Consider the following 17,247-nt stretch of genomic DNA (forward strand, 5'->3'; position numbering starts at 1 on the left):
GTATTATTAGAAAAAGCTCATCATTTATACTTTTAGTTTCCATGCTGCATCTCTCACTAGTTGTAAAGGTGAGTGTTACATGTAGGCCTGGGGCTGTGTCTCCATGTTGTGCTTGATTCTTGCAGACCATTGGAATAAAAAACATGTTTTAATCATTGCCAGCTGCTGTTGTGGTGATTTCAAGCATTCAATAGAAATTTTAATTAATTGCAAAACTACATCATTTATACTTTTAGTTTCCATGCTGCATCTCTCACTAGTTGTAAAGGTGAGTGTTACATGTAGGCCTGGGGCTGTGTCTCCATGTTGTGCTTGATTCTTGCAGACCATTGGAATAAAAAACATGTTTTAATCATTGCCAGCTGCTGTTGTGGTGATTTCAAGCATTCAATAGAAATTTTAATTAATTGCAAAACTATATGTGAAGTTAGTTATTGCTCATAACAGCATTTTAAGAAAAGATGTTCTTCTAAATAAAATTTCTCAGATATTATTCACTCAGTTACTTTTCCATAAAACACAGACTGAAGGCCTTGACTGAGGAAATAATATTGGTACTTTATTAACTATATTCTGATCTACTGTTTGTAAGAATAAGACTGACTTGGGTAAGAGCTTTTTTTTGCTTGTACTTTAATGCTGGAACGAATTTAAGTACCTGTGAGCTGTCTGACCTTGACTAGGTGAAACAAAAGGTAAACCTCTTTCCAAAGAGGTCCTCCTTCCTATGGAAGGATTGTTTTCTGTAAAAGTTATTGATTACCTGCAGTAAAGCATTTTGCTTAGATGGGGTAAGTCCTGTAACAGGGGAACCTGTGCTGAGAACCCAAAAAACAAAATGGCAAATGGAAATTTAATTCCATTTTGCTGTCTGACTTTCCTCTACAGATGTACTTTCTCCAGCACCACCACCTCCAGTGGCAAAGACAGCCAGCATTATAGAAGCCTTGAACCAGCAATCCAAGCAGCAGCCAGCTCCTCCACAAACCAAGCCAACTCCACCACCACTGCCTCCACAACCTCCTAGTAGAATCTCTCAAAGAAAGCCTGTTCCTGGGTAAATGACATCATTTTAGTATTTAATATACTTAATCATTATTAGTAACCTAACGATTTTATGATACATAACATTCAAGTCATCTAGAAAGTGTGTGTACTTTTGCCAGTGACATGTATGGGAAGGAACAGAAGGCAGACACTAAGGAAGCAGGTGACAGGATTCCTACAGTAAAAAAAAAAGACAACTGAGTGTTTTAAGATTGTATGACTTGCAGAATATCTACAGAATACTTAGCTGTGATGGAAGTAAGAAGCCACAAAGAACAATTGTTTTCTAATTCTCATCTAATAACAAAGAATGCTGTTGTGGGAGAGTTAAAGAGAAATAATACTGTTTTATTATAGCCTGCAAATTACAGGAATTAATCCTCCCAATTGACTCAACATCAGTAGTGCCTCAGTGAGGCTGCTCCGTTCAGGTTTGGGCATTGCAATAAAATAAAGATACTAAGTAGTGAGGCAGGAACCAAGGGAGATCAGTAAGGTAATGAGAAGTCTAGAAAATAGGACCTTTGAGGAAAGTTTGGAAGAAAAAAGGTTTCATTCGCAAATTGGGAATGAAAGACGTAAGCAACCTGTGACCTTTAAGTTCCTTTCTAGCCCTTTCATTGCAAAAACCATACTAAGTAAAGCATTGAAGCTTGCTGTAATGCACAGACTAATATGGATAAATTATTCTAACCAAAAATAATTTAAAATAACAGTGAAAGGAACTTCAGAACTTGGGGGAAAAAAATCTGCTCTACACAAATTGCAGTAATTGAAACTATATTCTTCTTCTTCTCTTTTTAATCAAGTGCAACTTTCTATTGGCATAATCAAAAATACAGAAGAAAAGTAGTAATTTTGAAAGCAAAATGGCTGTCACCAGAATATACTGAAGACATGCTGAGACTTTTATCATTTGGAAAGTACTCTGTATTGTTGCATTTCAAGTTCTTTGTTTCTTAAATGGATCAATTTCTCACTTTCTGCACAGGACTGAGAAGTCATCTAGTTTAACTAACAAAGGGCAGAGCAGAGGACTTGGGTCTCTACAACAGCCTGGTAATTGTGGTTTAGAGATTTGTTTTGTTGTAATTAAGCTGTCATTATAACAATCTAAGGCAGAATGTGGGTTTGTTGGGGTTTTTTTATTTACCTTACACGTTTAAATACAGCCAGTACCAACATTCTTCTTGTTTCGTGTCTTGATTGTGTAGGCCCTTAAGCCTCAAGTTCTTTTGCATGAACAGTGTTATGGGGCAATTAATGTAAATAATGAGGCCATGTAATAAGCAGAATGACAGAATAGTTGAGTTTGGGAGGGACCTCCACAGGTCACCTGGCTAACCCCTCTGCTCAAGCAGGGTCAGCAAGACTATCTACTCTGCCCAGGACTGTTCCCAGACAGCCTTTGTGTGTCTCCAAGGACACAAGGACACAGACTCCACTACCTACCTGCGCAGTGCTGAGTCACCCTCACAGTAACAGAGTGTTTCCTGATGTTCAGACAAAGGCTCCTGTGTTTCAGTTCGTGTCCACTGCCTCAGGTCCTGCTTTCCAGCTGGGTGGCCACCAGCATATATATATATTGGTGCATGGCTTGTTCATCCTCAGGTGCAGGACTTTGCACTTCATTATTCCAGATTTTCCCCTGATCTCTGGGACTTAAAACTCCTGAACACCCATCTTGCCAGTAAAGGCTAGTAGTACCTCAGTCTAGTTTGGTATCTCAGTCTTTTCCATACCCTGTGTAACCAGAACCCTACCTTGTCAACGGGCCCACATTTTCCCTAAGTTTCCTTTTGTGACCTTTGGATTTATACAAGTCCTTCTTGTCGTATTTGACATCCCTTGCCAGATTCAATTAGAGTTGGGCTTTAGCTTTTCTAACCTCACCTAAACCCCACTCAAACAAAGGATGTATTATGAAAACTTCAGTTTGCTCTGTTGTTTGCATGTGTCATAAACAAGGTAGCAGACGCACATTTTAGAATAGAAAAATGAGTTTCTGGTTTGAAAATCTAAAGCTCATATAGTGTCACTTCTAACTAAACTGCAAATCAATACTGCTATTTTCATGATAATAAACAGAGTTAATTATTCATTCTGCGCTTCTTGTTGTTCAAAGTAACTGCTACTTTGGGACATTACAGTAATGTAATCTCCATAAAACCTCTACAGTAGAGTTTGTGTACATTCCGTGGTGGTTGTAGTGGAATTTCTCCTACCCAGTTTCTCCTTCCACTGTATATTTTATGTTAATTTGTTCTTACTGTGATTCTTTTTTATCTCCTCTTGACATATCCAAGGGGAGTTTGCTAATGGCTATCTGCCATCTGTGTGGAGTCTCCTGTGAAGGATACAGCATCTTGATAATGATGGTCTTTACTGTGAAAGAAAGGCTCTAACAGCACACAGTCTGTAGTGAGGGAATGGGGAAATGGGGTATTTGGTTCTGCTCTCATCTATTTTATAGGCTTTTTACTCTCTTAGCATATCTGCAGTATTAAAGGTCTGAGGTAATTGTCTCTGGAAAAAGTGGCCTTTTTTGATAAGGAAAAGGATAGAAAAATTCTGGTCAGTCATTTAGAAAGAGCCATGAAAAATTAAATACTCATGGGATATAAAATACTTTGTGTCTTTGAAAGAATAATTGATTTGGTTTCAATTTATATCATCAGTCTTTCTTTTTCTTAAAGCATGCCTAATGTTTACTTGGTTTACTTAACCTTAGCAGGAGAATCATCTTCTGCCTGTGAAATTCCAGGGACACAGACTGGTTCTACAACAAATACTTCGGCACAAATCCAGCCACCAGCACCAATGCCAAGGAAATCACAAATAGTATGTACAAAATCTGGTATTTGATTTTATTAAAGCTTCTGCATTCTATCAAACTATAGACATGATAGTGTATCCTGGTATGGAATAAGTGTGAGAATCATGAAACATACAAGGCCTGTATCCTGTGTTTAAGTATGTGTGTGACTTTGACTAAATATTTATGAAAACTTTGTTTTTCTTGCATTTCCTGTATGATAGTATGTGCCTTTAAATTTGAAAAACCAAACTAAAACCAAGACACCAGCAAGGAACCAAAGAAAATAAGTGTGTCCAAATGCACCCAACACAATCCACAGAACGTTTGGGTTGACTTATTGAAGATAGGTAAGCTTTATGAGTTAGTCACTTGTAGAGGACCTTGGTGAGTGAGTCACTTGTAACGTAGCTTCGTTCTTAATCTTCAGTGAAGTAAGCAATCAGGGAGCTTGTGTGCTTACTTCGGTAATGGATACAGGTACACTCATAGTTGTTCACATAGGGAGATGAAACAGCTTCAGACAGGGCTAGTAGGAGTCAAGCTTGAAACAAAATAAACTAGTTCTTCGTGCAGTTGGTTCTCTTTGCATCTCTCTGTCACATATTCACCTCGTGACAGAATAGAAATCTCTTGCTAAGCACATCCCCAACAGAAGGTGGTTGAAAGGGAAAGCTGGAAGTATTCTACATTTTTCTTCTTCACCTTCCCTCAACCTTACAGTGACTGTTAAAAAAGAAAAACTGGATGGACTCTTGATATAACTGTGTGGCCCTTTTTATACTCTTATTATTTATCATCTAGGACCATGCATGGTAACACATATATTAGTGTCCTTACCTGTGTTCTTATACTGATGTTGGTGAAGTGGTGTATTTCCAGGTGTCAGAGGAGCTGTACATTATGTGTAGTTAGCTAGGTCTTTGGACCTTGCTCCAATTTAATATTGCTTTCTCTTGCTCCAAACATAAAACATCCACCTCCTCGACCATGACAGTATTTCTCTGCAGTAAACAAATCACAATACAGAGAGTCTTTGCTTTCCAAGATGCTATGTGTGACTAGGTCTGGGTGTTTCATGCTTTACATTCTCTGTAGGAGCTGGTTCAGTGAGTAAATAAGTAAACAGAGAGGTAGGAGATGTGCTGTTCCTGGCGCTGCAGTGATCTTATTAATGTAACTAGAAGACCTTCTTTCTCCAGTCCTCTGTCTCTCCCATCGTACATTTTTCCTTAACCATGTCCACTGAAGTAGCAACTCTCCGGGACAGACGTCAGTGTGTTTGTGTGCATAGACTTGCACATTGCTCTTCAGCTCTTAGAACTCCTATTAGCTGTTTCTCATGTGGTAATGCTGAGAAGCCTCAGAGACATCTGGAGTTCATCTTGCATTAGTTGGGAGTACAAAATTTTCTGGTTTCTTGCCTCCCCCACTCTTGTTACTGTCTGTCTTGCATTAAAATAACTTTTGTGTTTTAGGACACAACAAAATTAAATGGTCTAAGTAGTGTAAAATGGAAAATCCATCCCTTTTGCTTACACTGCCATATTTACTTTGTGAAGCTGTTGGACCCTAACCACAATTTCTGCTATATGTGCTGGGATTCAGGTGTGAGCACATCTGTTGGTCCTGAAACATTTCCTGACCTGGCTTTCTGTATAAACTGAAGCTGTAGTAGTTTCTTTGTGTTGTTCTCTTCTTTTTTATTTTATTTTATAGGACAAATTGCTTTAGTTACGAGTGAATGAGCTCTCCTGGCTAGTTTCTAGGGTCGTTGTCTTCACTGTTTAATATTAATTGCACATAATATGAAGGATAAATCTGACTCTACAGATGTCTCTAGAGCTTCAAGTAGGGTGAATTTTGTGACTGAGAAAATCAGCTGCATGATTTTTTTTCTGTCACAGGACAGAGAAGTAAGGGATAACCTGCTCAGGGATGTGTGCTAGTTAACTGCTTTAGCTAAATCAATCTAGCTAAAGCATCTTAGCTGAGGTTTAGTCAAGGGGCCCTCAGCTAAAGAGCTTTAGCTAGATCAGTCTAGCTGAAGTTCTTTGGCCTAAATTGCTCCATTTAGCCTTATATTTCAGCCTTTTTTTTCTAAGTCTTTACCCTGCCAGAGAATCCAGAGGCCAGCCCAGATTTAGGAAGTGATTATGGAAATGCTCCTCGAGTACGGAAAAGAGGTCTGGTTGTACATGCACATGTAGCCAGTGGCTTATTTCATATGTAGTGCATTTACCCAGTCACCTGTTTATCAGGTGGAAATTCCTGATGCATCTTTCTTTTCCTTTTTTTCCCCCAAATGTGTTATTTAGATTTTTGAAACTATATTGTAGGTACATGGGAAACTTCCCTGGAAGATTTTATTCTTCTGGGAATGATACCTGTTTTAATTTCCTTGCCTTCTAAAGAACAAGAAATACATGTAATTACTGCACTTTGAAGTTAGTAATTATATCACTGCTGTACTAATGTGAAGTTTTTTCCTTGTGACCTAAAAGGTGGCTGTGGATCAGACTGTGATATGCCTGAGAGGCAGTGTCAGGCAGGGTTTCTGTGCTGCAGTGCCAGGCTGGCACTCCCAGGGGTGTTCCCACAGGGAGAGACAGCCTTGGGGTGTGCCTGCCCTGGACAGGCAGGACAGGGTTTATACTGAAATACAGCTGGATGCTTAGAGAGGAGCATAAGGATCATGCAGCCTCCATCCTTCTTCATCCACATTCTCCTTTCTTTTTCTGCATGGTGCTCAGCATGGAACAAAATGGCACATTAAGAGCCTGTTGGGCAGTACTGTCCATAGCAGAACTTGTTGCTGGTGGAGAGAAAGAGGTTTGTGAATGGAAGTCTCTTCTCGCTTTGCAAGCGGGTCCATGGCTGACCTAACTAGTGAGACTGGGACCAGTCCCGGGAGGACTCTGGGGTGGTGATGGGATCATCTGTTCTTTATCCTATCTACAGCTTCTGTCCCAAACACCCACTGCATTAACAGCCATCTCTGACCTAAATGGCACTTAGAGCTCTGCTCTGGCATCTTAGGAGGCGTTCTCTGCTCCCTGTGGCTGGGAAAAGGGTGGACTCCTGGTAGAAAATTTACACTCTGCCTCCAGGTCCTGTGCCTCTAGTGCTGCGTTGTTTTGCGTGGAAACACCTTGTAGGCAGCATTGTTGTTAGTCTGCAACAGAGAATGAGGAGGCTGAAAACAAATGCAGCAGCACACTGGGTTGCAGTGGGAGAGGTGTGGGATTAGGATGTGGATTCTGTGATACCAGAGCAAAACAATTTCAGTATCACTTCACACAGAACACAGCTAGGATTGGAGTCACACTGTCATACTGGAATATTACAACTCCTTACTAAACTTTCCCTTTCAAAGAGCTGCCAAAATACTCCTCTGGTTGGCAATCCTCAGAGCACTGCTGAGAGGCAGAGGATGTTTGGGAGGGTTTGTACACTACTGAAATGGGTTTAGCAAATTAAGAAGGGACATATTGGCAGGTGGCTTAGTCCTCACTCTGCTTCCACTTGCTGTGTAGCACTTGATCTTTACCAGCACATCATCTGAATCAAACTGTGCTTGCTGCAGTGATGTTAGAGCTCTGAAGGCAGGTTTTGGATGATCCAAAGTGGAAGATTTCTAAGGGAAATCTGGCCCATGTTGTTGGCACAGTGGTTCCAAAAAACTTTGAGTGCTGCCGCATTCAGCCTGAAGCACGAGCACCCAGCATAAAAAATGTTAGCTGAACTCTAAGCTGTGAAAAATAATGGTTAGAAGCAGTTCTGAAACTTTGTTTAGATCAACTCCAAGTCTATTCTGCTTCTTCCGTGCTGTATTATTTACATTTACTTATTTTTTTCATTTCAGTCAAAAACTAAACCCAAGAGAGTAAAAGCAATTTACAACTGTGTAGCAGATAACCCAGATGAGCTAACTTTTTCGGAGGGAGATATTATTGTAGTTGATGGTGAAGAAGATCAGGAGTGGTGGGTGAGTGATTTGCATTTTCTGTCAACACACTTTGAAAGAAAGAAATTAAATCTAGAGGTTGACATTGACTTCAGAAGATCCATTGCTGGATTTCCAAATAACAACAAAAGTTTAATCTCATGGAAACTTGATTCCAGAAATTGGTTTTGTTAAAAAACCCCACAAACTTCAGAGAAGCTTTTAGCTTTTCTCATTCAGGGAAAAAAAAATCTGATTAGTAGGGTTCACAATGCACTGGGGACATGGTCTGTGTGATCCAGAAAAGTTTTGAGGAGTGTCAGCAATACAAGAACCTGCTACTGTTACGGATGCTGTGTGGTGGTTCTTTAGCTGACTGGATTGAGTCTATGTGAGCTGGGAAATCATCTCAACTATTCACATTCCAGAGTCTCATCAGCTAAAGCAATCTTCAAAAATTATTGTGCATGGAAAAACTTGCCTTAATTTGTTAGCTAGTGAAGAACAGAGCTTCAAATTGCATCTAAATTGACAATAATGCTGTATAAACACAAATAGATACATGTAAAACCCAAAGTGCTCAAGATTGTTCCATCCTTTACCTCTCAGTCATGGTTAAAGAAGCAACTCAGCAGAGGCTGAATAGAAGCTGCCAGGCATGAGAGAATGTGCTGGAATGACACAGCAGTGGTGCTGCAGTAAGAGGTTTTATTTTCAAAGAACTGGATAAAATACTGAATTTGAAAAAAATCAAAAGGCCTACAGCTGAAAACCAAGTGCATCCTGTAGGACTGAATTTTCCTGTTCTCAAAAGAAGAATACCACTAGTGCAGAAGAGATATAGGGTGAGGCTTGTCACACTCCAGGCAGGAAGGTCACTGGTATTCGTTTTGGTGATACCGAAATGCCATTTTGAGATTTAATTTGAAAAATGTCTGGTCTCTTTCAGATTGGTCATATTGATGGAGATCCCAGTCGGAAAGGAGCTTTCCCTGTATCATTTGTGCACTTTATCGTTGATTAAATTGCTACTGATAAGTGGAGACATTTCTCATTTCCAGCGGTCACAGAAATAAGTTTTGTTCTATTTCATTTCACCTACCTATCTGCAGACACCTTGCCAGAGCACTGCCCAAGTCCTAGGTACTGTAGCTTACTTTTTTATTGCCATTGTTCTGATTTTGGGACTTCTAAAACTTTTTTCTATGTGAAAACTTCTCATAAGCAGTTTACACTTTCAGAAAAACCAACTCTTTCTGTATTTTTCAAGGTGAACTGAAAAGCTTTAACAATCAAAATCCCTGTGAGTGTCTGAACATCACAACATTATGAATGTTCTTATAAGTCAATTCACTGTAATTTTATTCTCTCTTTTGTAACATGACAGTACTACAGTTCAGTGTTGTTTCCCCAGTCGAAGAAATTGTGTGTACGTCTAACAGGGCAGTGAACTTATCCAATTCTCAACACCATTTGAGGTGCTGGAACCAAAACATGCAAGGTGCTGTGTAGTTCTAAATTGGACTCATTCAGCACTTTGCCACACTGGCTGTCATCCAGGTTGTCAACAGTTGCAGAAGAAATTATTTTAATTGTGTGTCTTTCGACAGGTAAAAGTGAAAAAGTATTTCAGTTTACCACGGGAGAAACTTCTTTATTTCAGAATGGATGTAGATATTTGCTTAAAGTTATCTGAAGTCTGTGTTAGTCGTTGAACTTTCTAGTTCTAATTTTGTGAGCTTGAGACTGTTTGGTTTTTCTATGCTGCACGTGTGTAGAACCTGTTTTTCAAATGTTCTTTATGTATGTTACATCCATTTCAGTCATTGAATGTGACTACTGCTGGTTAACTAAACTATGGCAATATTATCGAGTTACTACATTAACTCAAGGATTTGAAAACTGCACTTCCTGAAATGTATTTAACTATGATGATGGATTGCAGAGCATTTCTTATACTTGTCTCATTATAGGGTTTAGACTTTGTTTATAAATTCTTGAGTTTTCTTAAAATCATCCAGCAACATGTTCATGGAGAGAACATATTGGGTAGAACACTTAGGTAATTATCCTTGGTCAATAAGGTATCTGACACCTCACAAGTACACTACGTTATGTTCTGGTTTATAAAATTTGTGTGCCGCTACCTTGCGAACAATGATAGTTTGCCAACTCACTCTGTATTTATATAGTATACCCACATGTATATGGTAGCTACACTGTTGTTAAATTTGTGTTCCTGACTCGTGAACAAAGGCTAGGCCATGGATAGTTCCCAGGTGGTTGATGGAATATAAAACACCAACACAAATCTGAAGTCATTTTGATGTTTGCATATTTTAAGTTGTCCCAGGGTTTACTTATGCTACAGGAAACAACTGAGGCATAGGATACAGAAAATCAATGTTTAGGTCACGTTGGCTTTGATCACGTTTCGTGACTATCGTATCTCTAGATTTATCCAGAGAACTTTGAATTTCTGGCAAATGGTGCTTAAACTGGCCACTTCATATTGGACAGTGTCGTGGTTTAACCCCAGCCAGCAGCCAAGAACCACGCAGCCTCTCACTCACTCCCCCACCAACGGGACAGGGGAGTGAATTAGAAGGGTAAAAGCTACAAAAACTCATGGGTTGAGATAAAGACAGTTTAATAGAGAAAGCGAAAGCTGCACACACAAGCATAGCAAAACAATGAATTCATTCACTGCTTCCCGCAGACAGGAGGTGTTTAGCCATCTCCAGGAGAGCAGGGCCCATCATGCGTAACGGTTCCTTGGGAAGACAAACGCCATCACTCCAGATGTCCCCCCTTCCTCCTTCTTCCTCCCACCTTATATACTGAGCATGATGTCATATGGTATGGAATATCCCTTTGGTCAGTTTGGGTCACCTGTTCCAGCTGTGTCTCCTCCCAATCTCCCATGCATCCCCAACTTCCTTGCCAGCGTGGCAGTATGGAAAGAAGCAAAGGCCTTGGCTCTGTGTAAGCTCTGCTCAGTAATAACAAAAACATCTCTGCATTATCAACTCTGTGTTCTGCACAAAACCCAAACAGAGGCCTTATACTAGCCTCTATGAAGAAAGTTAACTCTACTCCAGCTCAAACCAGCACAGACAGAATGGAAAACAGCCACCACCACCACATGTGCTTATCTGGAGAAAACCCACATTGCAATAGTGCTGGAAGAGCAACACTGATCCTACCTTGTATCCCCTTTCCTGAATGGTACCGTTGGTTGATGCCTCTCGGCTGTGTGGGTACAGCCACGTAGACATGTAACTTTCACTTCCTAGATGCCGTTGCTGCAGTATAAATGGGGAACAAACTGGAATGTTTCAAGATATTTTTATTGCAAGTTGAAGCAAATTAGTCTGTATTTTCAAAGTTCCCAGTAAAATGATAGAGTAATAGTTTAGCACTACAGTTTTATTCACTTACTGATACGTTCAGTTTGCAAGACTATTTTGTATGTTTCTATCCCTGATAGAGTCTAGAGAGTAAATGGGCATATTATTTTGCACAGATCTCCTAATGTACAGTATTTTTAACACAGAATCTTATAGTGTATGTAACAATTCGTAAAGTGATGCAAATTTTCCTCGAGTTCTGCTAGAAGAGGAATACACTAAAATGTCACAACCTTGTTCACTAGTCACTTAGAAACTAGGAAACCTGTAGAGTACAACCTTCATAGCACTACCAGTGCAGATAAAATCCTGAGGACCAATAAAGAGCAGCTAAGCAAAATTTATCCCTAGATTTTCCACGTTTCTCAAAGTTTTCTCCTCTGGCAGAGAAAAAAGAAGTTCTAGAGTCTGTAGATATCTATTTATAATATAAAATTAAGAATTTTAAGTCAAAAATTTTGGTGTATTTCATACAACTTTTCAAATCTGATTAAAATAACGATTCAAAAAAACTATTAATAGACAGACTATTAGGTTGCTGTGTTAACTGTTTAAAAAGGAGCAAGTGACACTTAAAATGCAGCTTAGAATGCTATGAGATGTATAATATTCGATTCAGTTGTTTTTATTTTGTTTAGTTGCAGAGCAACTGTATATATTGTATAACCTAAGATCAACTCTTATTTTCAATGTCCTGGATGCAGTGATTTATAATTAGAGCATGATTAATAAATTTTACTCTTGTTAACCAGTCAAATGTCTGGAAAAATAAAACTACTTTTAAAATCACTTTGTTTGCTTCTCCTCTGTTCCTCTGCATTGTCTAGGTAATATTGTTCTTTTTAATGTGTCAAAATGAGAAACACAAGCAAGTACCACTAGAGGAAAAAAACTTACATCTTTTGGTCAAATATAGAAACTGTGTAGACAGCACCCGAGATTAAATTAGAGGTGTAAAGCACCAAATGACTCCCTCTTACCACTCTGTTCTTGCTCTAATATATACGTTAAACAGACCTGAAGGCTGTTTTAACAAACTGTTTCTCAGACAAAGAGACAGAAGCAAGTGTCAGTTTCATTTTACATTTCTTCAATATTGACATTAATATACAAAACATGATGTAGGAAAAAAACTCTAAATATAAAATTCTGTATTATCCTGGAAACTGAAGATGGAATAATTTCTTCAAGTCACTGGGGAATGACGGAGTACCATGTGCAAGGTTGTATGGCTCTTCTTTGCACAGCAAGTCTTTTCTCTAGGACTGTGTGGCTGCAGCCAGTGTGTGGCACCACAAAGGATCCTGGTGCCTCCCACACAAAGGCCTCTTCTTGTACTACACACTCTTGGGCCGCCCAAGAAAATCAGGACTTCTCCGACATTAAAACTGAATCAAAGGCTGTAGACAACACTTTGCAAATGGCTTGTGCTTGCTCCTAGAAAACCCAAACACACACATTAATACTTCCTGAACAACTCCTTAACTTCTCAAAACTCATTTAAAGCAGAATGTGACCTTTATTTTTCTTTTGGCAGAGACATGCAGAATGGAGTAGCACAAGTGAGACCTGATCTTATTTCTGCGGTGTGCAATGACATGTAGAAGCTGTTTTAAACAAGTGAGAGTTGTTGGCTGTCACCACAGCACAGCACTAGAATTCAGAACATCACTTCTTGTGTTCCCCACTGCTGCCAGCCAAGGGTCTGTGTCATCAGCGTATCCTGACATCTTAGGGAAGGGATCACTTCCCTTGCTTACAAATATGACTGCGTGCTCTACTACCACAACTGTTACTTGATCCCTCCCTGCTCTGTCCCATGTTAAGAGGTTTTTGTCTTTGAAAATACAAGTGGAGGATTGTCCTTAGCAGCTACACTAGCACTCTTGGGACTGCAAAGAGCTTTCTCAGGTGGGTACATTCACTGGCAGTTTTAGGGAGTGTAGGTGTTTTCCTCAAATGCAGTCAACAAAGCTATTCTCCCCTCCTCAGCCAGCACACATTTATTTTTTTTAAAATTAAGCAATCCTCCTGCCACAAGGCCTTCACCAAGGGCCTTGGGTTTTAGCAATCAAAATTTTGATGCCTAAGTTAAACACTCTTAAGCATAAACTCTTACCAAACTATTGCACTGATACACCCAGAGGCTGCATTCTTCAGAGGCTGCATCTGTTGTCTTCAAAGCCAGTAAACTTTTTCCTGCTCCCAGACCATCATCATAGCAGACCATCCGTACAATTAAATAGAGAGCATGCCTGTGTAACACATCCTGAAACCACATGGCAAATAAGAGTCACTCTGGAATGGTTTTCATATTTATTTACAGGAGAAAAATATTCCTAGTAAAATTATTTTTAGTTGCGAGTTTAGTGAAGATTTTAAAAAGTGGTGGTTTGACACAATTTTAGGTTTAATTTTTGCTTCTACTTTAGAACTGTCTTCCTATGTAGACTATGAAGATAAGCTGAGAGAGTTGGGGCTGTTCAGCCTGGAGAAGAGAAGGCTCCTGGGGAGACTTTATAGCACCTTACAGTACCTGAAGGGGCTACAAGAGGGCTCGAGAAGGACTTGCTACAAGGGCATGGAGTGATAGGACAAGAGAGAATGGCTTTTGAAAGAGAGTAGATTTAGATTGAACTTAAGGTAAGATATTCTTTACTGTGAGGGTGATGAGGCACTAGCACGGGCTGCCCAGAGAAGTGGTGGATACCCCATCCTTGGAAGTGTTTAAGGTCAAGTTCAATGGGGCTTTGAGCAGCCTGGCCTAGTGGAAGGTGTCCCTGCCCATGGCGGGGGGTTGGAGCTAGATGGTCTTTCCACCCCAACCATTCTGTTATATAATGCTATGACTACATTCCTGACCATACTGTGAAAGCAAACATTTCACCTCCCACCTCCCCTTGCTCACCCCCTCTGAGCAGGACAGGTGAGACACCCTTTACCTCTGGCACAGGGGTAACTTAAAACAACTTTTTACTTTTTCACTATTTTTCCGGACAACCCTTTGTTTCCGTTCCAAGAAGAGTACACACGAGAAACTGTTCCCAGAAGAGGGTACAGGCAAGGTCAGTTGCTTTGTGAGGTAGTCGTGTAGCTATAGCCAAGCCATTAGTGGCGTGAGCCACAGTATGAGTCCCAACCCCTGCACAGATCCAGTCTGGGACAATTCTACTCCACCACAGCTACAGCATTTCACCATAGTCCCAATGTGGTTCTGATTTTGGCCATTCCAAAAAGGGATTGGTTGAAGTCATCCAATGCCTCTGCAGACCTGCCCTACACAAAGCCTTTCTTCTCCAGCCATCCTACCCACCGGTCACACTCCTCTGATTTGTTCCAGTCATGCCACCTCCAGGGACTTACAAATTCATGCCAGCCATGTTTCCATGTTCATGGCATCAAACACCTTGTCCTTGGCAGTAGCCAAGGGGTCTAAAGAAATGTCCACTTTGATAGAGAAGCTGTAAAAACGGACACTGAGTTTGCTGCCTGCTATGAAACCCTTGAGGGAGAGCCCTCTCTCTATCAGAGCTCCTAAGGTCACATTGCTGAAACACATCTCCATCCCTGACGTTCACTTGGCGGTCGCTCACAATTACTCACACCATCACCAACTATCATACCACACTGAAGGCAGCTGGAGCCCACGTGGAACTTAGAGGATCGACCCCCCAATCTCTGTATGAAACACGATAAGACTGCTCACCACATTACTACTACCTTTCCAGAGTTACTTGCTTGGAACTTGTTACGGTGCTAATGTGCATGTGGAGTATCACTAAAAGAGGGAGGATGGAATTCTATGAAGTACAGTCTCATTGTAAATTAATTTTCTTCCCTCCTTTGAGTATCTTGGAACTCTGTGAAGAGTTTGGTGAACTAACACACTAAAGGACAAATTAAATGTAAACAGTGACACAGATGCAAAAAGCCAAAATTTGGGAAACTGAATGCAATGCAGTAAGATCCCAGTGCAAAGTAGCCTAATCGCAGAAGGCTTTATCAGCTTGTGCATACTTTCAGCTTGAAGACAGAAAAATTATGGATGAAAGACATAAAATTAGCTATCTGATCTTGATCAAAGCACAAAGGAATTTAAATAATAATGTAACCTATGTCTTCAGTGAGAATTAAGAATTTATGAGGACAGCAAAAACAGAACCCAAAAGAATTCAAAGTCTAAGTAACAACTACCACCCTTCCCTCCCAGGCATATAAAACAAGTGTTTTATTTTCTGAGGGGACCAAAGGAAACTTTCTGGCTCTCTTCAGAGCATTCAGCTATTGAGCAATGCTATTCTCTGTCCTCATACTCAAGGCTTTTATGAACAGGCATTGCTGGGTTGTTGATGGGTCATGACTTCCTAAGGCCAAGTATTTATGGTATCTGGGACTCTGAGGGCAACCAGAAGGAAACCACATGGCTGCAATACAAAGCTACACAAAAGCAACTGGATGGCCCTGGGGAAGAGACCGGATTTTTATTTTTAGCAAAGAAGCTACTTGAAGTGCACTAAATGAAAATGAACTACACGTAGGAAATGATGCAAACAAAAAGGTGGCTTGATCAATACAGTGGAATCATGAGGCTCTAATGCTGGAGCAAACTCACACTCTTGGATTAGGAGTGCGAGGCTGGAACATTAAAGAGGAAGGCAACTCAGGTGTTCCTAAAAAACCCATCCTTTGCTTTTGCCTCTCCACAAGAACACTAACAGGAACTGCATTACTAATTCAGGCTGAGGAACCTATGGGCTTGGCCACCACAGTCATGCTACTTTTCCACATGAGAATGACAGGACAGACACAGAGGAAGAAAGATGTGCCCAAAGAGCATAAAGGCTCGCTCGCCTTTCATCTGGTGCTCTATCTCAAAAGAGATAAATCCAACAGGAAAATACAGAGAGCCCTGTGGAGATATGACATGAAGCAGTGCTGCTGTGAGAGCTTGTTTGTTTGACTTAGGCCAGAAATGACATTTTGGTCACACAGATCATATATCAGAGAAATAAATGAAAGTACTTTTCAACTGTCATCAGAAAGAGAGTTTGTGTGAAGCACTTACATACTGGTCAGATGTTGAAACTTTAATGCCGTATTTGGAAACTCCCATAATAAACTCCTCTTCACCTGGAACAAAAGGTAACTTTCCATCTTGCTTTGGAAGGAAACAAACAAAAGCCTTTAGTGCAGACAGAACATGAATGATGAAGATATAGAACAGAAAATTATGTGTACTTTGGCTGACTGGGTCAGCAACACTGTGAACCCTGCTCAGATCCTGCTGTGTGGGCTCTGCCTGCTGCTCATGCAGCGTCCAGTCTCCTGACGCTATGTGAAATATATTCAGGGGAGACTGGACATTAGGAAGCATTTCTTTAGCAAGAGGGTGGTCAAACACTGGAATAGGCCTCCTACAGAGGTGGTCAATGGCCCGAGCCTGTCAGTGTTTAAGAGGTGTTTTGGACAATGCCCTTAACAGCATGTTTAATTGTTGGTCAGCCCTGAAGTGACCAGGCAGTTGGATTGATGATCACTTCAGGTCCCTTCCAACTGAAACACACTATTCTGTTCTGTTCCACTCTAAACATTACATGGTTCTAGAAAGAAATTTACCATCTCGGTGGGGAGTGTGGCCCTGTGGTCAAATCAGATCAGCTGAAAAATCATGCATGGCCTATCATGCTGCACTGACGTGATGTGATCTATGTTCCACACTGGCAGCATTTTTGTTACTTGGCTTAAAATAGTTTTAGCATGTATTCAGGTTCTCAAAATGTCAAGTTGCTGTATGATAAACAAGACATTCTGTGCTTTTAGAGATGCAAACAATCAGCTGCCTAATGAGAACAACCAGTTACGGCTTTTAGTACAAAAATAAGTACAAGCAACCACAGTTTGACAAGGATGACCCAAATATTATTCAGGTTCTTTGGTCACAGGTTCATGAGTGATTGTAAGCAGAAACTTGGCATTTCCTCTATGGGAAAACTTTTACAGTACTGAGGAAATCTGGAGGAGATACTCTT

The 17,247-nt window shown here is 40.4% G+C and overlaps 2 protein-coding genes across 6 annotated transcripts in view; one reads left to right on the forward strand and one right to left on the reverse strand.

Annotated features, from left to right (window-relative positions):
* Positions 1-9,046, forward strand: part of ASAP2 (ArfGAP with SH3 domain, ankyrin repeat and PH domain 2) — a gene marked incomplete at its 5' end in the record, with an annotated part of 49,524 nt that extends 40,478 nt beyond the window's left edge. The window contains 5 exons of the mRNA XM_009082464.1: positions 889-1,057; positions 2,039-2,106; positions 3,779-3,888; positions 7,728-7,850; positions 8,758-9,046. Of these exons, the coding sequence (XP_009080712.1) occupies positions 889-1,057; positions 2,039-2,106; positions 3,779-3,888; positions 7,728-7,850; positions 8,758-8,832 (545 nt within the window). The remainder of the gene's footprint in view (positions 1-888; positions 1,058-2,038; positions 2,107-3,778; positions 3,889-7,727; positions 7,851-8,757) is intronic.
* A 3,230-nt stretch (positions 9,047-12,276) lies between these two features.
* The window catches only part of ITGB1BP1 (integrin beta 1 binding protein 1), a 7,118-nt gene continuing 2,147 nt past the window's right edge, over positions 12,277-17,247 (reverse strand). Inside the window, exons 4-6 of one of the 5 annotated variants that reach the window (XM_009082462.1) lie at positions 16,284-16,348; positions 13,338-13,487; positions 12,277-12,655 (exon numbers count right to left, since the gene is read on the reverse strand). In XM_009082462.1, coding sequence (XP_009080710.1) covers positions 12,584-12,655; positions 13,338-13,487; positions 16,284-16,331 — 270 coding nt within the window. In that variant the 5' untranslated portion in view covers positions 16,332-16,348 and the 3' untranslated portion in view covers positions 12,277-12,583. Of the gene's footprint in view, positions 12,656-13,337; positions 13,488-16,283; positions 16,401-17,247 lie in introns of all 5 variants that reach the window. The other 4 variants (XM_009082460.1, XM_009082459.1, XM_009082463.1 and 1 more) reach the window with 4 other exon arrangements.

Source organism: Acanthisitta chloris, unplaced genomic scaffold (genome assembly GCF_000695815.1).
Source record: "Acanthisitta chloris isolate BGI_N310 unplaced genomic scaffold, ASM69581v1 scaffold9709, whole genome shotgun sequence".
NCBI classification, from domain to species: domain Eukaryota; kingdom Metazoa; phylum Chordata; class Aves; order Passeriformes; family Acanthisittidae; genus Acanthisitta; species Acanthisitta chloris.